This window comes from Cydia pomonella, chromosome 1, assembly GCF_033807575.1.
Source record: "Cydia pomonella isolate Wapato2018A chromosome 1, ilCydPomo1, whole genome shotgun sequence".
Classification (NCBI taxonomy): domain Eukaryota; kingdom Metazoa; phylum Arthropoda; class Insecta; order Lepidoptera; family Tortricidae; genus Cydia; species Cydia pomonella.
Window position 1 is genome coordinate 44,656,225 of NC_084703.1, and position 18,603 is coordinate 44,674,827.

The window sequence follows — 18,603 nt, forward strand, 5'->3', positions numbered from 1 at the left end:
GCTCTTCTCACTTTTCATAGTTTCTTTCTCTTTTCATAGTTGAGTGTGTAAAAACTAAGACATTTTGGTATTTTCCTATATTATACTAGATTCTACAGTTACTATGTTAGGCCTTACGTTATGGGAGCGGGGTCAGCGGGGAGCGGCTTATGCCGATATGTCTTTATTATCAATGCTCTTCACAAAAATAGTTTGATCTTGAACCTATGACTGCATGGAGTCACGCTTTAAAGATGCTAATACGTATGGTTTGCGTTATTGAGTTTGACTTGATTATTTTTGTAATATCAGCCAATAAAAGCCAACCTGCGCTTAGTAGTTCTTGTCCGGTTATTTTTTAACAATTGCTAGATGTGTTGACGTCTCATCAGAAAAAATTGTTCGAACGCGTAACGGAAATTTAATCACGTTCCGTCCTACAACGATTGTGTTTCAAGTGCTATCGAAGCATCGACAGGTGGTTTAGAGGCTGTACAGTCGGTTCCAAAAACCGAGACACATTTTTTTTAATAATTTGTCTCAAGTTTGGCTTACTAGTAGTGGCAATCAATAGGTACTCAATTGTTTAGGCGCGCTCGACTAGTCCGAATAGCTATTGATGCAAAGTGAGAGAAAAAGAGAATGTGTCATGCGTTAGGTTAGGGGTGATATGATTTATGAGTTTCATGACGCTCTGCTGTCATGCCTGTCACCCTTAGGTTTTGTTAGATAGTGGAGATTTCGTAGATTACTATCTATTACATAAGGGCATTTTACCTATTCTGTGGTACGCTTAGGCTGGCAGTGCCTGTCTTTCCCATTCTTTTGCGTAAGTGCAGGTTCTGATTCGCGCCTTATCCTAAGGCACGTCAAACATGCAGAGTCTTCATGAGATAGCGTCACTCGTAGCTACCTTTCGACGGTCCAGAGGCATCTACTCATTAATACCTCATCTGGTCAATGAATATAATTAACCAACAGTTGCGTCCCACTGTACCCAGTAACCGAGGACACGTCTCACTCAAACAACCACTAATGATAAGTCAAACAGTCGGCCTAATGGTCAAGCCACCGGCCAGGAGTACTAAACCGGCATTTGTTTACTTAAACAACATCTACCGGGGAATTCGCGAGGCCTCGTCTTTTTTCTAAATATTTGCTAAGTCTACGTATGGGGCCCGATGGGGTTCATGTGTTGCAGTGGGCATGTGTTTGGACAGTTTTGGCGATACTTCGACATCGCGATCTGCTGTGAGCGGGCCAGGCTGTTTCTTGATAATAGCTCAGGATATGAATGACAAACCCCGTTGTCAATATTACTATTAATCGATAATCAGGGTTGACAAGTGCCCCCGCATGAGCTATGTCCGCCATCCGCAGGGAATCCGAAATTCGCCACCGTGGTGAAATAGGTCTCAGGCAGGATAAAAGGGTCGGGCCATAGTGGATGTTTTGGATAATTTTAATTAAGCGTTTTAACAATCAGTTTTCTTCTACAGAATCTCTTTTCGTGAAACGACAGCGCTCTGTACCGCTACTTTCACATGCGTAATTAGAAGTGTCTCTGACAATGAGACGCGAGTCGTAAAGAAGACGTTCGTTAGCCACCGGCCACCGTTATGCGCACAGGGAAATTATGCAAAGAAAGAACATTCAATACCGGGAACAAGAGCATTCAAGATACCTAGTATTTAACATATTGAATAAAAAATTAATAAAATTAATGATAGTATTTTAAATTATTCTTAAAAAATGTCAAAAATAACCCACGACAACGGTGTCATGCGGGGTATTTATATCGAATTTGAATCTATATTTTTGCTTATCACACTTCTGAAATTATGTATATTTAATATTATTTATTATATAATATTATATGGGAATAAGTTCGCCTTTGTACCTACATTTCTGTAAATGTTATGTAAACCTTCATGTCGTGAACAATAAAGTGATTATTACTACTAATAAAGTTTAATCTAGAAATAAAATTTAAGGGAACGAACAAACAACAAGCAAAAAAGAAAATAATATAAAAATAAACTTACGTAAAACCCCAAGTATCAAACGGTTTTGTACAATTTTATAAGAAGCCATGCAAGTGCATCCACTTTATCGGTATGATAGACGTACACATCCGTCGTACGTTGGTAAGTTGATACTTTTGCTCAAATCGGTCTTTCGGAATAGCCATGTGTATTTCATACAGAAAATATTTTCTGACAATCCGTCACAGAAAAGGGCTGATTTTTATTTTGTTTTCGATTATTTCGTCTTTTTTCGTTAGATGAAATTGACTGCTTTGAAAAAGCCCCCCCTTCACCCTGCATACAATTAGTCTCTGCAGGGGGATTCTCCTCTCTCTGCAGCTGACTGTACATACATTAATTCATTTTTAAGGAGATACGGTGAAATTGCGCTTATATTGTTACGCAATAAGGAACTATCTACCCACCAAATGCTATCGAAATCTACCAAAACAAAAATCGATAAAAAATAATAATCGGCTACCGAGTGAATACTCTGTTTTCTTGTTGCTTGTCACTGATTCCCGCCGAGGCGGGCGTGAAAATCGGCCACAATGGAGAACAGTTAACTGGTCGCGGAAAGCGGAAACTTTTCAAATTGTGTTTACACCTACTGTTGTCTTTACTTTGTAATGACTTTACCTAGCTATACCTATGGAAGGACGCGCTGTAGTATGGAAATCGGCATATCGACAGGCCCGGTTTTTTTTTATGATAGAGGAGGCAAACGAGCATTAGAATCACCTGATGGTAAGCGATTACCGCCGCCCATGGACACCTGCAACACCAGAGGGATTGTAAGTGCGTTGCCGGCCTTAGACTTAGGGCCCTTGGGCACTTGGTATGGTCTCCAACTTGCAACTTGGGCCTTGTGGACCTAGGCGGAAATCCGGCCCTGTATATTGGGTTGATGGCACGTGTCATTTTATAATAAAATCCTAGAAATCCACCTCCCTATTATATAAGACCATTCGCTCCGGTCACTAGCATTATGTGAGCTATTAAGTAATTAAATTTATAAAATTTTGGAATTGCAAAATTTAATTCTAATTGCACAATAGCAACCGAATGGCAAATTTTATCTCAATTCCATTATGAGTCAATTCAGTGGGAAAACTCTTCAGACTCGATGCGTGATTTGAAATTTAATTAAATGCGCGGTCTTTCTGCTAGGCTCTATTCCACATTTTGTTATGGCAGCTCGTAACATGACGCGCGTAAAAACTATGTTTAGCCGATTAAGGCAAAGCCAAAAAGAAGGACGTTTATTTATACAGTACGTAAATAGGTATATGACTTCGTGGCTTATTCAAAAACCAACTCGGTTAGGGTTTGTTTTCCTTCGTTTCGTATGGAAACTCGTTTTTGTAGAAAATCAATTAACACATTCACTACCAAGAACACGTATGTGTGTTCATTTTTAATTGGAAACGGGGCGCCCTGCACCGAAAGTGTTAAGGTAATAGACGGCTTATGTTTCCCGGGCTATATAAAGTAATCGCTTGACATCTTATTCGTCAAAATCGGCCTAGTAGTCTTGTCATTACTGCGAAAATTATAACACAAATATATTCTTCCCGTAGTCGGGTAAAAAAGTTACCTGCAAGTCAAAGTATTTTAGAAACATAATCGGAAATGTCACGCACCGTCATAAAAACAAGTCGAAGCCCCTGGTGAATTCACACATCGCTCTGACTGACATATCAGATGTTTATCTACGGCGTTTGACTTAGTATTACAAACTTATCCATGTCGTTGGCTACGTCAACAGGTCTTAGCTCTGAAGAGTTTTTATCAAAAGGACATATACTCCATTTATTAGCTAAACAACTTTCAACCTTAAATACTGGTGTACAAGGTATATAGTTCAACAAAAATGCAAAACAGGACCGAATAATAAACTGTACTCATTTATTTGTCTAGGTTCGACTATAGATAAATTTGTACTGGTCTTAATCATTTACATACGATTCCATACCCGACTTTAGACTCCCTACTAGAAGTTGATCTCTAGATTACTAACTACAAGTTGTAATCCAAAGACCAAGTAATAATGGATTTTAGATGTGATGTGCCCGATAGTAGGAATAAGTAGTGTTTGGATAAACAGTTCCGCGAGGCTATATTAGTATGCACAACCTGAAAACCCAGTCTTAGTGCTATAGCTCATGTATTTTATTGCATACCTCGACGTGACCTGAGTACTTGCGGTTTGAGTCTGAGAGCGGAGCAGGTATTTCTTAGGTCGTCAGTCTCTTCTTAGGTAATCCAAAACCAACTCGAATATCTTCGTTCAGGTAGATACTTAGGTCATACTGAAAGTTCCTGATATCTTAAAAAAACCTGACGTAATTTTCAAACAGCATTCCTAAAATACAAATCATCACCGAACAAATTGTATATAAAAATAGACAATAAGTTATATTTTCAACAAATAAACATTTTCATTGCGTGGCCTCTAAATGGCTCATTCCAGAAACTTTCAGTATTACCCACGTATGATTATTATTTGAATGTCGCATATTTAAGATGGTTTTTTTTTCATAGATTTCACACCAAAAAGAAGATTGATACTGATACTTAATTACGTAATGAAGTTGTGGCCATAATTGCAGCACTATAGAAACGTAACTTGCATTCTATGTATCTCTCTCGTACTCGCATATAAGTGCGAGCGAGATGTATAGAACGTAAATTACGTTCTCTATAGCGTATATGTCAGTTCTGACACTGTCAGTGATTCATGGTACAGTCACGTCTGAAAGATCTATACAAACAAAGTCTCAAAAGTATGGGTACTGGTCTATAGTTGGATGGTTTAAGTTCAGCCGTCTCTCGCACTATTAGGTCACAGTATTTCTTTATGGCACCAATCAATTTGTAGACTCCATGCTATCTAGCTTCTTTTTTATGCGTCTGCCAGTTCAACAAACCAGCACTGATTGCTCATTCATCTTACATCATTGCTTGAGATTGATTTTCTTTTACCTTTTTTCTGCAATATTGAACGTGCAGTCTCTTTTTTGCTTTGTTAATTGAATTTTTAATAGGTTAATGGCGTTCTGTTTTCCTGGTTGGTAACGCACTTTTTAGATGATATGTACCTTGGCTCGGCTTCTGAATTTTTGTACGTCCTATACATAGAACGCTTCTGCTATGATCTCTCGTTCTGACCAGACGTAAAACGAGATCAACACCTTAATACCCTCGTGAGGTTCAATTGTTAGATAATGATATTATGTATATTACAGGCCTCTTCAAAACTGTGTATTATTTTTATTAATTACTCTTTAGAGCATGTTTTATGGCCAAAATGTTATGAGATAAAGACATTTTGGCCTATCCATCGTATCTTTCACATTAAGGGCGTCCAACGGATTTCACCAACAATGCACCCGCGCCGCGCGGTTGCACCGCTCCGTGCACCCGCGCCAGCTAGCGGACGCCCTAAAAGCCTTTTCGGTATAGGCACTATGAAGCCTATGCAATTGGAAAATACAAATCCATTCTACTAATGCCTAATTTGCTTTCATAAATAATAGCGTGGCTGAGAAAGCCGCAGCTTCCAATTGCTCACTTCCTCTATCACAATGGACCTATTCAAGATAGGAAAAAGTACAATAGACGCCACTATTGAAAGACCTACATCAGAACAAAATTAGTAGCCCTACAGTCTCTCTGCGCTTTCTCAAATATTATATGCGCATCGAATAAGTATTACTTATAAGCTGTTTTGGGTTTGATCACAAAAGTCTGTACTCATGTCATCTGGAATGAGTATCAATTTGTAATGAATTTAGTGATAGGCGAAGAGCACAATGGAAAGGAATTGGGGAGACATGTTATTCATATTATACGAATATATTTGGGACGTACTTTGTTCATTAATTAAACCTACGATGCACCACAATTTCTTAATTTTGACCTCCATCTATCTCATTCGTACAAGCCAGAAAAATATCCTTACTAAGGGTCGATGGCTCGAGACCATCACCGTTAAACATTTATAAGGCAGAGGGAATATGCTTCCCACCGGATTATGAACTTTATTTCAAAGTGATAGGGTTTAATTTTGCATAATCCCTGACACCCTTATGCTTTATGAAGGGTTAAAGCGTTCGCTAAAGTTCGCACTCCTGAAGTGAGGTTGATCAGTCCTCTAGGTGTGGTTGGTGCAACTGGACATTATAAGGATAAATATGACTTTAACATGATAGTAATGATGGCTTGAATGGTTTTGTCATTCCTCGGAGAACTATGTTCCTCACTATTTGAACCTTAAAAAGTAGCTATTATTACTTTACTTCTGAGGAAGACGTACCCAGCCTCTTCCGTGACTGATGTTTGAATTAAATCTACATCTCTCATCTTGCCTACTTAATAACGTTTGCTGATGCGTAAAAAATATAATTCGCGTAATCAAAATGGCATTAGTAAAGCTAAATTGTTAGACGGGCGTTTCTGTCGAGCAAATCTCATCGGTAAAAAACGTATGTGTAAGCTTCTTTAACCACTTCAAATTGTTTGGCCTCTGACCCGTGTTGAGCTGTTGACAAGTTGTATTAAAAGATGGCATCCGTCAAGTTTTGATTAGTAATTAGTATTGTAAGATAAGATATTCATCCATTGACAGCTCTCGTAAATATCCTAAAAGATTCAGATGACTGTTTGGCTAGACCAGGTATCTAATTTTATCGCTGCCAGAGGTTGTCAGGTGTTCCTTCGATCATGTCGCAGAATTTCGGGCCGCTTACCGGCAGAACGTAGTGTTGGTGAAGACTCGAGTCCTTTGAGTCCTCTGCTATAAGACTCGACTCAGTTTTTCAGACTCTTTATAATTAAGCCAAAGCTTGAGTTCTTCTCAACTTTTTATAGACCCGAGCCTTTTGTAGGACTTTATGTAATACAGACTGCATTGTCTTTATGTAATATTCGTGGATTAGGTACACGAATCATACAATAACGCCTGATTTGTTTACTGTTATTTAAGAAAAAACCTATAAAATTGTTCTAAAGTCCTTTTGAGTTGCTCTTACATACTCAATAAAGCACTCGAGTCCGGGACTTTAAAGACTCGGAAGTTTTTTAAGCGCCGAGTCTCGTAAAATCGAGTCGTGTTCTTCAAATTCTGACTCAGAAGACTCGAATTCCTACCAACACTAGGCAGAAGCAGCAGGATGATTACTGTTATCGATTAAGTTGCCTGTTCAAATAGTTGTACAGGAAATAAAGACTTAAATCCAAAATTAAATTATAAACCAAATTACATAGTCCAAAGAAACGCCCAGATATTTGTTCTCATTGTCTTCAGCGACCGGCATTATTTCACATCCGGCATATTTATTTAGTCATGCACTGATTTAATATCTCGTCTAATGATGGGCCTAGTATTGCATGCTCATCATCAATTACCAGCTCTGTATACGGTATAAAGTTGGCAGAGGAAGCTACATGGACAGAGTGCTCAAAACGATCTGTTCTGTACTATCAAGCACACGACGTTAGTTTACAGAAACAGGACGGTCCATTTGTGGGAAGGTGGATACCTAAAGAGTACTCAAACACTAAGGTCTTTACTATTCGAGGATGTTGATACTTGTTCCATGGCCCTATTCCTTAAGAAATTGATGTATTAGTCGAGCAAGATATAAAATGTGAACAGTTCGAACACGAGGTCAAACAAGTGAAATAGGTATTCCCTGGCTTACTCTTGACGACTATACGCTAGATAATCTAGATACCCAATCACAGCGCTCACCTTTTCGCTTTCTCAGTCCCAATATCCAAGGTTTTGTTTGAATTATATGTATATCGGTTACTCCCGTCCCGGTTTGGGAAGGATCCAAATGTCTAGAAAAACGTAGAAATGTTTAATTATGTTAAGAATTTTAAGAAATGCATATCTTTACTTCATAAACTAGTACCATTATTTTAAAGTGCCATGAGCCAGTCGAGACTGACGCGAGACCCTGGCCGTGGTCGTTGCCAAGGTTTTATATTTTTACGTGATATATTTTTCGGACGACAGTCTTATAATGAGCAAAACCACTCCGCAAAGTTCGCTGAACCGAGTTGTACCTACTGCTAAAATTATTCCTGCAACCACATTTTATCTCGGAACTTACAAACCTAAGCATGTAGAACATCTAAGTATGCAACCAGATGAGTCCTAACATAGGTACTCACAACAAAACTCTGCACATAGGTGCACCTTATGGTGTTGCAATAAGGTTTACAAACAGTTATTGTAGACTCATTCCGTCGTAAAACTTCTCATTCGCACTCGTGTGGTCGTAGGTAGGGTGAGAGAGATAGTGATATGAACCCGGTCGTCAATTTGGTTTGTGTCTACCGTACTGTAGCTGTATGGATTATGGTATGTCATGTTATATCGTTCATTATCCTCATCAGCTGAGCCACACCACCACTTCTTATGCCCACCGCACAAAGTCCAATTTGCAACATCAAAAACCGGTTGCACTTTTTATTTATTCCAACGCCTTAAGGTGCCGCAGCTTCGGATCACAACACGGTTATCAAAAAATTAACTGGCAATTTTGAGTGTAGAGACGCAATCTATTCGATTTTTTTACTTTCGCTCGAAATAAAAACATGCACACGGTCTAAAACGCACATGAAGCTTTTGTGCATAAATTGTTACAAATTTTTCAAGCTTCATAAATTGATTCTAAAAATGCGCAAGTTTGTTTTCAGAGAACTCATTGATTACTTTTTTTTAACTTACAACAAATTAAAATCCAAACACATGATTTTCGCGGTCTCGTCCACGCACATCCATCGCTTACGCTCAGTGAGTGTGAGGGAACACGAACATACGAGGTCTTTAGGCATTTTTTCGCGTAACTCTGTTGCATCGCTGCAGGCGACTTACGTAACTGAGTGGTTGCTCATTTGTTTCTCAAGGCCACCGAGTCGCTGACATAAGGGGGCGTGGACTCTTGTTCTAAATACCTCAAAATTCGCACGCTCGAATTAAACCAGTATAAGCGCGCTCTAAAAATACTCATATTTGTCAAGGTACTCGAGGTCTAAGTTTCAGTGGTTCATTAGAGTTATTAACTTTGTAAGTGTATGGGAATACGTCGCCTGCTATATCGATATTTGAAGTGTTCAGACACGTCATAAGGATATATGTAATTTAATGAGACTTGAGATGTTTTACAGATATTCGTGCATGTATGCACTTTCGATCTCAAGTTTCCGTTAGTCATTCATAAGCTTAGGTTTTTTAAGGCGGTCTAGATGGACTTAGTGATCTGTTTAGGCTACCACTTGACCTGTCGTCCGCTTTGATCGATAATTCCATAGTGGGATTATTGTAAGCAGTATTTTGACTTGGAAACTTTTTAAATGGCGTAGCCAGCTAATGAACTAGGACAAGTTGTTGTCGCCGGAGGCCTAGAAGAGGGGAAGAGGGGCATACATTGTATGTAAAATTTGAACTTCAGGGGGGCAGCTGCCCTCCTTTGCTTCCCCGTCCCTACGCCTTTAGAACTTTTAGATATATTATTATTATTTTTTAGATATATATTTTGTGTTTTTTTTTTTTACATTTTTATGATGGAATACAGCAACAGTAATTTAATAAAATAGTTATTTATTTGGTAACGACGCCTATGTGATACCCCCAGAGTTCCAAGAATATCTGTGCTACTTACCATTAACCATAAAATAGCTTACCATAGTAATATAAAAAAAAAACTTATTCGCACGCTAAACAGCAGAACAGTGTAAATATTTAAAATACGTGAAGTTTTGAGCAAATATGAGTTGAGCACTAATGTTTCTGTTGTTTTAGCGTTAACACATCATTTCCGAGACACGTTAATTCATACATAGCAATTATATTACAGCTTACACAATTATATTTTGCGCTTACCAGCATCACCATTATTTAGGCATCGTTCACCATTTTTCAACCTTACTTCATTGTCATAAGGTTTAGTTTACATCAACGCATGAACGTTAGGTCCATGTTTCGGAAGCTGCACGGTTAAGGTTGCAGACTTGTAGGTATATGCATTTACAGTGTTTATTGCCGTCAGAAACTACATCGTGTTGACGAATTTTATTGCCATAATTTTCACACCAGCAAAGCAAATGTACAGTCGGGATGGGAAGTGTTAAATTCGTGGATCTACCTAGTCTTAAAATATACCAATGATCAACTCATTCGTATATTTTAAGACTTTGTCATTGGACTATTGTTTAATTACAATTAATGTCTGGCGTCGGGGCTAAGATAATTCTGCATTTGCAATGACAATGTGTGGTATGCGTGTCATTTAAAATGACACCACCTGACTTTGTTCTATTAAAATCTGTTTAAAGTTAGTTTGGTTGGACACTTAAGATATTTTTGAGCACCCATAATGCTCAAATAATTACAACTCAAATCTGAAAAGTATGTCCATTTTATAGAAAACAGCAGTTAACAGTATTTATTATTTACTATACCTACACAGCTTTGTTCCTGGCTGTAAGATAAGGTGCCTAGAGATCCTTAAGATTATAGATGCATCGTTATATACGATTTACAATATCAATAGTAGGAGCCGGTTCTATGAGGTGTAACTAGACCATCACATGGTCATAAATAATAAATAAATATTATAGAACATTTTTACACAAATTTACTAATTCCCACAGTAAGCTCAATAAGGCTTGTGTTGAGGGTACTTAGACAACGATATATATAATATATAAATATTTATAAATACTTAAATACATAGAAAACACCCATGACTCAGGAACAAATATCCATGCTCATCACACGAATAAATGCCCTTACCAGGATTTGAACCCGGGACCATCGGCTTCGTAGGCAGGGTCACTATCCACTAGGCCAAACTGGTCGTCAAACTCTGGTCTGGTCAACTTTATTGATTTTCTTAATTTGGTCAATTTTCATTTAAGTTGTTTATTTAGTAGTAAATAAGGTTTATTTAAGTAAATAAGTTAAGCTACATTTTTCGTACCGTGACCAGGATTAAATATGTAAATAATTTCACTTTATTAGGTAAGCCCTTTTGGCTACAGTAGATCGACAGCACACCACGATAAACGTTCTTATTGTCAACACTCCTGTTGGCATGTGACTTTTAGCTACGGTAACAGCTAACAACTAGCTTCCTCTCTTTCTATGGCTTATCCCAGTTTCATTTAGCTGCTGTTCAGGAGCCCAGGGTCCTATAACTTTTTTTCTCCTCTTCGCAGCCATCATGGTTTTCCGGGCCGATACGACATTCAAACCTTCAAGAAAAGAGCGTTCTCCCGTCTTACAGGTTGGAAACGCACTTGTTACCCCTCTGATGTTGCAGGCGATTCGTCTGCCCGTTTGCCTTCTATATCACAAAAAATCGCATGATTTTCGGCATCTTGACTATCTTAATTACCTCGCCGCATACTTATTTGCTACTAGGTTTATATAATGTACCCGGTTGTATGTCTCGCCGACAAACGGAGCGTTTCCTGCGAATGCAAAAAGTGCACAATCCCGTCGCGACAACGTACCGCGTCCGTGAACTCGCGCTATCTAGATAAGTGACGTCTTCATAAAGCTAAACGCTTATGTTAGACTTTAAATATTTCTAAATTCAACTTCGACTAGCTTTAACCTTTCATGTGTGCTTTGTGGTCAAAAATTATGGGATTAAACTCGGTTGTGCTGTATAGAGCAGAATAAATCGTTGTCGAAAATAATGAAAAAATATGACTAAAACTTCGCTTTTTATCATACACATAAAAGTTGATAATTAAAAAAAAAAGAAAAAAAACACGTGCTTCGTACCACTGGGCAAAAAAACTCAACGCAACGGACAATAATGCAGCAACTCTTAAATAAAATCCTCTATAATTAATACTACTGCTATTAAAAATCCATTAAAAATCGACCTTTCGACTACTGAAAATGTGGCACCTTAATACAGTCAAAATAACAATATCACAAATAGTGCTTCTTTGAAAAATTATGTAAATCCGGCGGCGGATTGTATATGGCCATATGGTCACATTGGTCACTTCTTAGCAATCATACAATGCCATTTTTTATAAGTTTGACCAAGATTGCATCGTGAGACTCCTCAAATGCAAAAACGTACAATCCCGGCTACGTCAACGTCCGTGAACTGGGGCTATCTAGATAAATAACACCTTCATAAAGCTGAACTCGCCACGGTACGTGGGTCGCCTGTGACCATATGTGGTGTCTTAATAATCCCTCTTAGGGTTCCGTTTCGTATATGGTCAACCCCGTGCTACTATGGGTCCAAGTGCCGCTTAAAATCGACAAAATTTCCAATTTCATATTCAAAAAATCCCTTGTATAATAATGCATAATCCCTAGGATCTGCCACGTTACGTTAATCGGGGCGATCTATATAAATAACACCTTCATAAAGCTGAACTCGCCACGGTACGTGGGTCGCTTGTGACCATATGTGGTGTACTAATAATCCTCTTAAGGTTCCGTTCTTGTATGATTGGTTTTGATATACTAAACATTTTGTTTTGACCGAGAGCTTGCTTAAAGTTGCTTGAACCTGTTTGATTAAGGATATGTCGGATCTGTCGATTATGTTCCTGTTTATGGGCATCCTGGAAGTTGAACCCCATTACTTCCTATTAATTTGTTCTAACCATCTGTTGTGGGCTGAAATGATAGCGAATCAACACCGAGTAAGTCCGATCAGCATAACCCATTTTCTATAAGTACGGGGAGTTCGGGAGCCTCCCACCTGGTCAAGTCTCCCGGATGCCCACTACCTTTCCTCATATCCGTTTCAGGCTTGACCAGCTTTTTTATTATGTTACAAGTATTATAACATAGAATTCGGCGGCGTGGGTGAGAAATATTGGTAGTTACCTTACATTGTACAAAAGATGCCCTGTTGCGCTCGGGTCTTAAAAAAGGGTTAAAGAATTGGGTTGAAACGCCTACGACAAAAGGAAACGTAAGTGTGACAAGTCGACATAAACATGAATGTTCGAGTTAAGCTCGGCCCAATAAATATCACTGATAAAGGAGATTTACACGAAAAACAAGATATTGTACACCGTTAAAGATATTGCCAATATTTGGATGTCACAAAGATTTCTACTATATGGCTTTATTCTTTTGTGTTTGTGATACCAAGGCACGTGTCAAATGATATAAAGCGGTAGCTTGTGTTTAGTTATGCTGCAGAAAACGACCAGAGTTGACCAACACTTAATACGATTTCTTTGCAATATTGACCAATATTCTGTTGTTAACTATATCTACGAGTAGGAAGTGTTTTTCTTAGGGAAAGTTGTGTTTATGCTTTTTTGCTGGTTTAAACCTTAACAAATTCTAGTCTCAACTAACCTTCTATTTTTACACAAAAAATTAAAAGCGTGTAGGTAAGTTATTAACGCCGAATTTGTGAATATTGTTGGTTAGTTGATAACTTTTGCATGACATCAAATATATTCTTACATCTCGTTTTTGTTCTTGCATCAGCTAAAACTTCGCCGATCCGTACCACAATTAGCACGTCTCGGCACGCGGTCTCGATCGATTATCTTATCGTCTATTCAACAATCGGTAGCCGGAACCGCAGGTGCTCCGACCAATCGCTACACATTACTAACTTAAATTGTCACTCAAAAAAATCGATGACAAATCGAGCCACGCGTCGACTTTTGTTGCAATGTTTTTTTCAGCTCAGCACAAAAGAATCCGAGGTTTTCGAACCTCTCAAGGACTCGTTACGCTTCAGGGGTCTGCATGCCTCACGTGGGCCTCGCGAACGGCTCGTAATGTTCCCTTTATTATTACCTGTCGCGGCTTTTGTACATACAATGTGAGGATATTTGGGGCAATTTTTTACGTGTCTAATTTTTCATTCAAATGTGCCCCCGTGCTCCTAATATGGGGTTCAAAAGGGTATTGTATATTGTACGGTTAAGAAGATTAAAAGACGCCAAGTATTTGGGTTTTCAACATCGTTTTTATGACAAATTAAGGTTAACTGGAAACGATACCTTAAAAAGTTAAGTTCGTGGTACGCTTTATGTGAATTCTTGCGTTTTGTTTTGGCATAATAAAGATTTTTCCTTCACATAGTATCATAATGATGCAACGACGATTGCACGCAGGTAAACAGAGAGTAATAGATAATGATAATACTCCCAAGCTGTCTGAAATATATATATTTTACAGTATTTTCGACCTTGTCTGAATGCCTCACTTCAAAATTAACTAAACGTATGAACAACATTGAATCATTGTTATTACAATTATAATTAACATTTATCTGAGTTCAAAGTATTTGCCTCTCGTTAATAATTTGGCCAGTGGCTACATGGCCCTTATTTAACAGGGTAACATTACTATCGGTTACTGTTATTTTTTGCTGCTTTATGACCAAAACTTTTCGCAAGGCGGTGTCAACGTGGTGTACTCGTATCTTACCGCCTATAGCTCAAGTCGTTTAGCCCTGTGTTCACCACTTCACACGTGAACCATTACGTGATTGTGTGTTGTCATTGTCACGCATTCGTCTTATGTGTTCTCGAATGCGTACGTCGTGTCGTGTCACTTGGCCACTTGTGTCGGTCGTTGACAGTCCTTCTATAAATTACCTTTTTACGATTCGTTAACAAAAATACAAGAATTACACAAAACCAGGAGATTCTGCTTTAAGGTGGGATAGTTCAAACCAAGCGTATAATTCAAAATGTTTAGTTTTTGATCATTCTTTATAGTCATTCATAAAAATTCTGTAGGTGGCCGATTTTTGAATTTCGAACGCTCGATTTCGTCACTCGAAAATCAGTGGAAAACGGCGAATTGATATTTTTGAAATACGAGCAATAGAAATTCGGAATCGAGTGGTATTGACCACTCGTTTTAAATTCTGTTAGAATAATTTAAATGCTCAGTAGTGGAGAAATATTGAAATATTGAGCCACACCAATTCGAGCGCTCGAATTCAAAAATCGTCTCCAGAACAGACTTAAAGAGACAAGATACAAACATAACCCAGACAGTTGTGTTGTATGTGCGATTCTGAACTACAATAGTTATTTGTTTTAAAAGGGGGCAAAGTTGTTGTTTAACAGCTCGTGCTAATATTGATACCCGAGCAAGCGAAAGATTCCAAAATTGAACCACGAGCGTAGCGAGTGGTTCGAGAAGTGGAATCTTGAGCGTTGCGAGGGTTTCAAGGCACGAGGGTTAAACAAACTTTGCCTCCGAATGAAACACAACATTTTTCACCACACCAACGCGAGGAAAATACTAACTATGAAATACCAAAAAAATCAAATAAAATCAAATCCAAATGAACTTAATTAAAAATGTATCATCCAAAATCATCATTTAAAAGTCAATTCTACCAGCTAACACAAGGAAACGACTCAAAATTTGCATCTGATATTAGTTTTTGAACAATCAAGAGGGCCTTTACCACTTGGTGTGGTGAAAATTATATTAATTGGTTACAGTGATTACCCATTTTGTATACCCATTTGTATCAATCTCGTGTCATTTCACATCGAGTGCAATAAATACGTTTTTTGTTTCGTTACTTTTTTGGAGCAATGAGATTTGTTTTTTGCACTTCGGGTTCCTTAGTCGCCATTCTGAAACTTTAGAGCGACAGAGCTGCGGGACGAACTTATTAGGATTAAAATGAACAGTTGAGTTTTCCTACATGTTTTCTTATTCTTAGTGTCGAGTATGTATTTTCTATATGTCAATATAGTTACATATGTACATTCGGGAAATATACTCTTGTAAATAGAACTCTCTACCCAAGTACTTACGGTTTTCTCTAGCAAGTATCGTATCGCACTTGGCCATTCCGTAAATTACACACCAAAGCCTAATGGAGCCACAGCCATCCGTTACTTCCACACTGTTCTAATGTTGCCAACGCTTTAGACGAATGGACTCATTTTTCTTGCTACTTTTTCTACGTCCGTCGTTTGAATTGCCTTAATTATAGTTAATGATTTTATTTTGAATGAACGTGATATTGCATTTACTTATACATCTGTGGACTTATAAAGTTTGTATTCGATTGCAAATACATCATTGTCCGAACTACGGAGGCATCGAATACAAAAATTGTTCCTTATAAAAAGTCATAGCGATTTATGAATATGTACGAATTTTTACACTAACTTGTAAAAATGTACACTTTCTATCAGCGTCATAAATATAAATGCCATTTGAAACAATCCAAAACCTTATTTCACAGGACACGATAAACACGCCGCCGCACAACCTCTCAGCCATATCCATGCCCTCGCAGAAACTACTATGGGCGCCAAGGAAGACCATGCGCAAGATATCGCGGATACCGTTCAAAGTGCTGGACGCGCCTGAGCTGCAGGACGACTTCTACCTGAACCTGGTCGACTGGTCCGCGCAGAATGTGCTCAGCGTCGGCCTGGGGAGCTGCGTCTATCTGTGGAACGCGTGCACCAGCCAGGTTAGTAGACTATGTACAAGATATCGCGGGTACCAGTCAAAGTGCTGGACGTGCCAGAGCTGCAGGACGACTTCTACCTGAACCTGGTCGACTGGTCCGCGCAGAATATGCTCAGCGTCGGCCTGGGGAGCTGCGTCTATCTGTGGAACGCGTGCACCAGCCAGGTTAGTAGACTATGTACAAGATATCGCGGGTACCAGTCAAAGTGCTGGACGTGCCAGAGCTGCAGGACGACTTCTACCTGAACCTGGTCGACTGGTCCGCGCAGAATATGCTCAGCGTCGGCCTGGGGAGCTGCGTCTATCTGTGGAACGCGTGCACCAGCCAGGTTAGTAGATTATGTACATGATATCGCGGGTACCAGTCAAAGTGCTGGACGTGCCAGAGCTGCAGGACGACTTCTACCTGAACCTGGTCGACTGGTCCGCGCAGAATGTGCTCAGCGTCGGCCTGGGGAGCTGCGTCTATCTGTGGAACGCGTGCACCAGCCAGGTTAGTAGACTATGTACAAGATATCGTGGATACCGTTCAGAGCTGCAGGACGATTTCTACTTGAACCTGGTCGACTGGTGCACGCAAATCGTGAGCAGAGTAAAAACGAGATCTGCTTAATTATGTTTTGCTCTGGGTTTAACTCGCTTCCATCGAAGAAATATTGTAATTTTGATTTATTGCAAAAACAACTTGTGTTAACTTCACCTCTTTTCCCTTGCAGGTGACCAGGCTTTGCGACCTATCATCAGAAGGCAACGCCGTCACGTCAGTATCTTGGAGTGAGCGAGGCAGCATCGTTGCCGTGGGCACACAGAAGGGGCACATCAGCGTGTGGGATGTCGCGGTTAACAAGGAGGTACGGCTATAGGAACCTACTATAATCCAGGATTAGAGTAAAATAGATAATACTCAAATGTTATCTAAACTACCCAGTTAGAGCTAAAACATGTGGCGGTAACTGATAGGGCAGATAATACTTAATATTATGTAGCCTGTGTGTTTAGATTGTGGTAATGAACAATAGTAGGATTGGGTTTCCTTCAAATCATGATCAAATTGACTCCATGGGGAAATGTAAGCGTTATGTCATTTCAGCGATAATAAGAGTGCCTTATAATGTTAAAGAGTTGAAGGGTGGTTGATATGCATTGTGTTGTGTATCTAAAAACATTATTCACTTCCTAGTTGTTTCTATGAGCTTAGATAGTTTACATGGCGACCGCGATCGATCGTGCCGTGCGGATGTGTCTCACAGTATAGTACCAAGCTAATTTTATGAACTTTTTTTTTTTAAATACTACGTCGGTGGCAAACAAGCATACGGCCCGCCCGATGGTAAGCAGTCTCCGTAGCCTATGTACGCCTGCAACTCCAGAGGAGTTACATGCGCGTTGCCGACCCTAAACCCGCCCCCCCTCGTTGAGCTCTGGCAACCTTACTCACCCGCAGGAACACAACACTATGAGTAGGATCTAGTGCTATTTGGCTGCTGTTTTCTGTAAGGTGGAGGTACTTCCCCAGTTGGGCTCTGCTGTAGATCTGGAATGTCATCCACTGGCTGTGCCCTACCACACAAAGCGAGATGACATTCACAATGCCCATACCTCTCTTTTGGACGTAGTTTAAGGACGTACCCGGGTCCAAAAACACTGTCATTGGGTTGTCATTTCTGTTAATTTTGCCACTTTCTGCAGCATCTTTCACCTTGTAAAGCTACCTTCATATAAATCCCATTAAAAGAGTTCTACACAGATGAAATGTGCACGCGACATAGTTTTGTACAATCAATTTACAACTCTATTATTCCGACGCAGGTATCAAAATTGCACGGGCATTCGGCGAGGGTTGGTGCGCTGGCGTGGAATGGTGACGTGCTCAGTTCTGGTTCTCGGGACCGGTACATTAGGCAACGGGATACGAGGACGCCGCGTAAGTACAATATGTTAAGTTAATATCTATCTAACCGTTCCGTACTCTGTTGTGTAAATGCCTCCTCCTTATTATGCCGCTATCCTCGGCGTGCTAATGCCATCCACTGTTTAATACTAGTATTTACCATATAGTCGATAGAACCCACGCTGGTATCATGACCACTATAGCCACAAAATTCTTCTTCTTTCTAG

At 39.4% G+C, this 18,603-nt stretch overlaps 1 protein-coding gene across 1 annotated transcript in view; it reads left to right on the plus strand.

Annotated features, from left to right (window-relative positions):
* Positions 1-18,603, plus strand: part of LOC133524917 (fizzy-related protein homolog) — a 93,467-nt gene that overhangs the window by 64,594 nt on the left and 10,270 nt on the right. Inside the window, exons 4-6 of the mRNA XM_061861076.1 lie at positions 16,253-16,486; positions 17,202-17,336; positions 18,295-18,409. Of these exons, the coding sequence (XP_061717060.1) occupies positions 16,253-16,486; positions 17,202-17,336; positions 18,295-18,409 (484 nt within the window). The remainder of the gene's footprint in view (positions 1-16,252; positions 16,487-17,201; positions 17,337-18,294; positions 18,410-18,603) is intronic.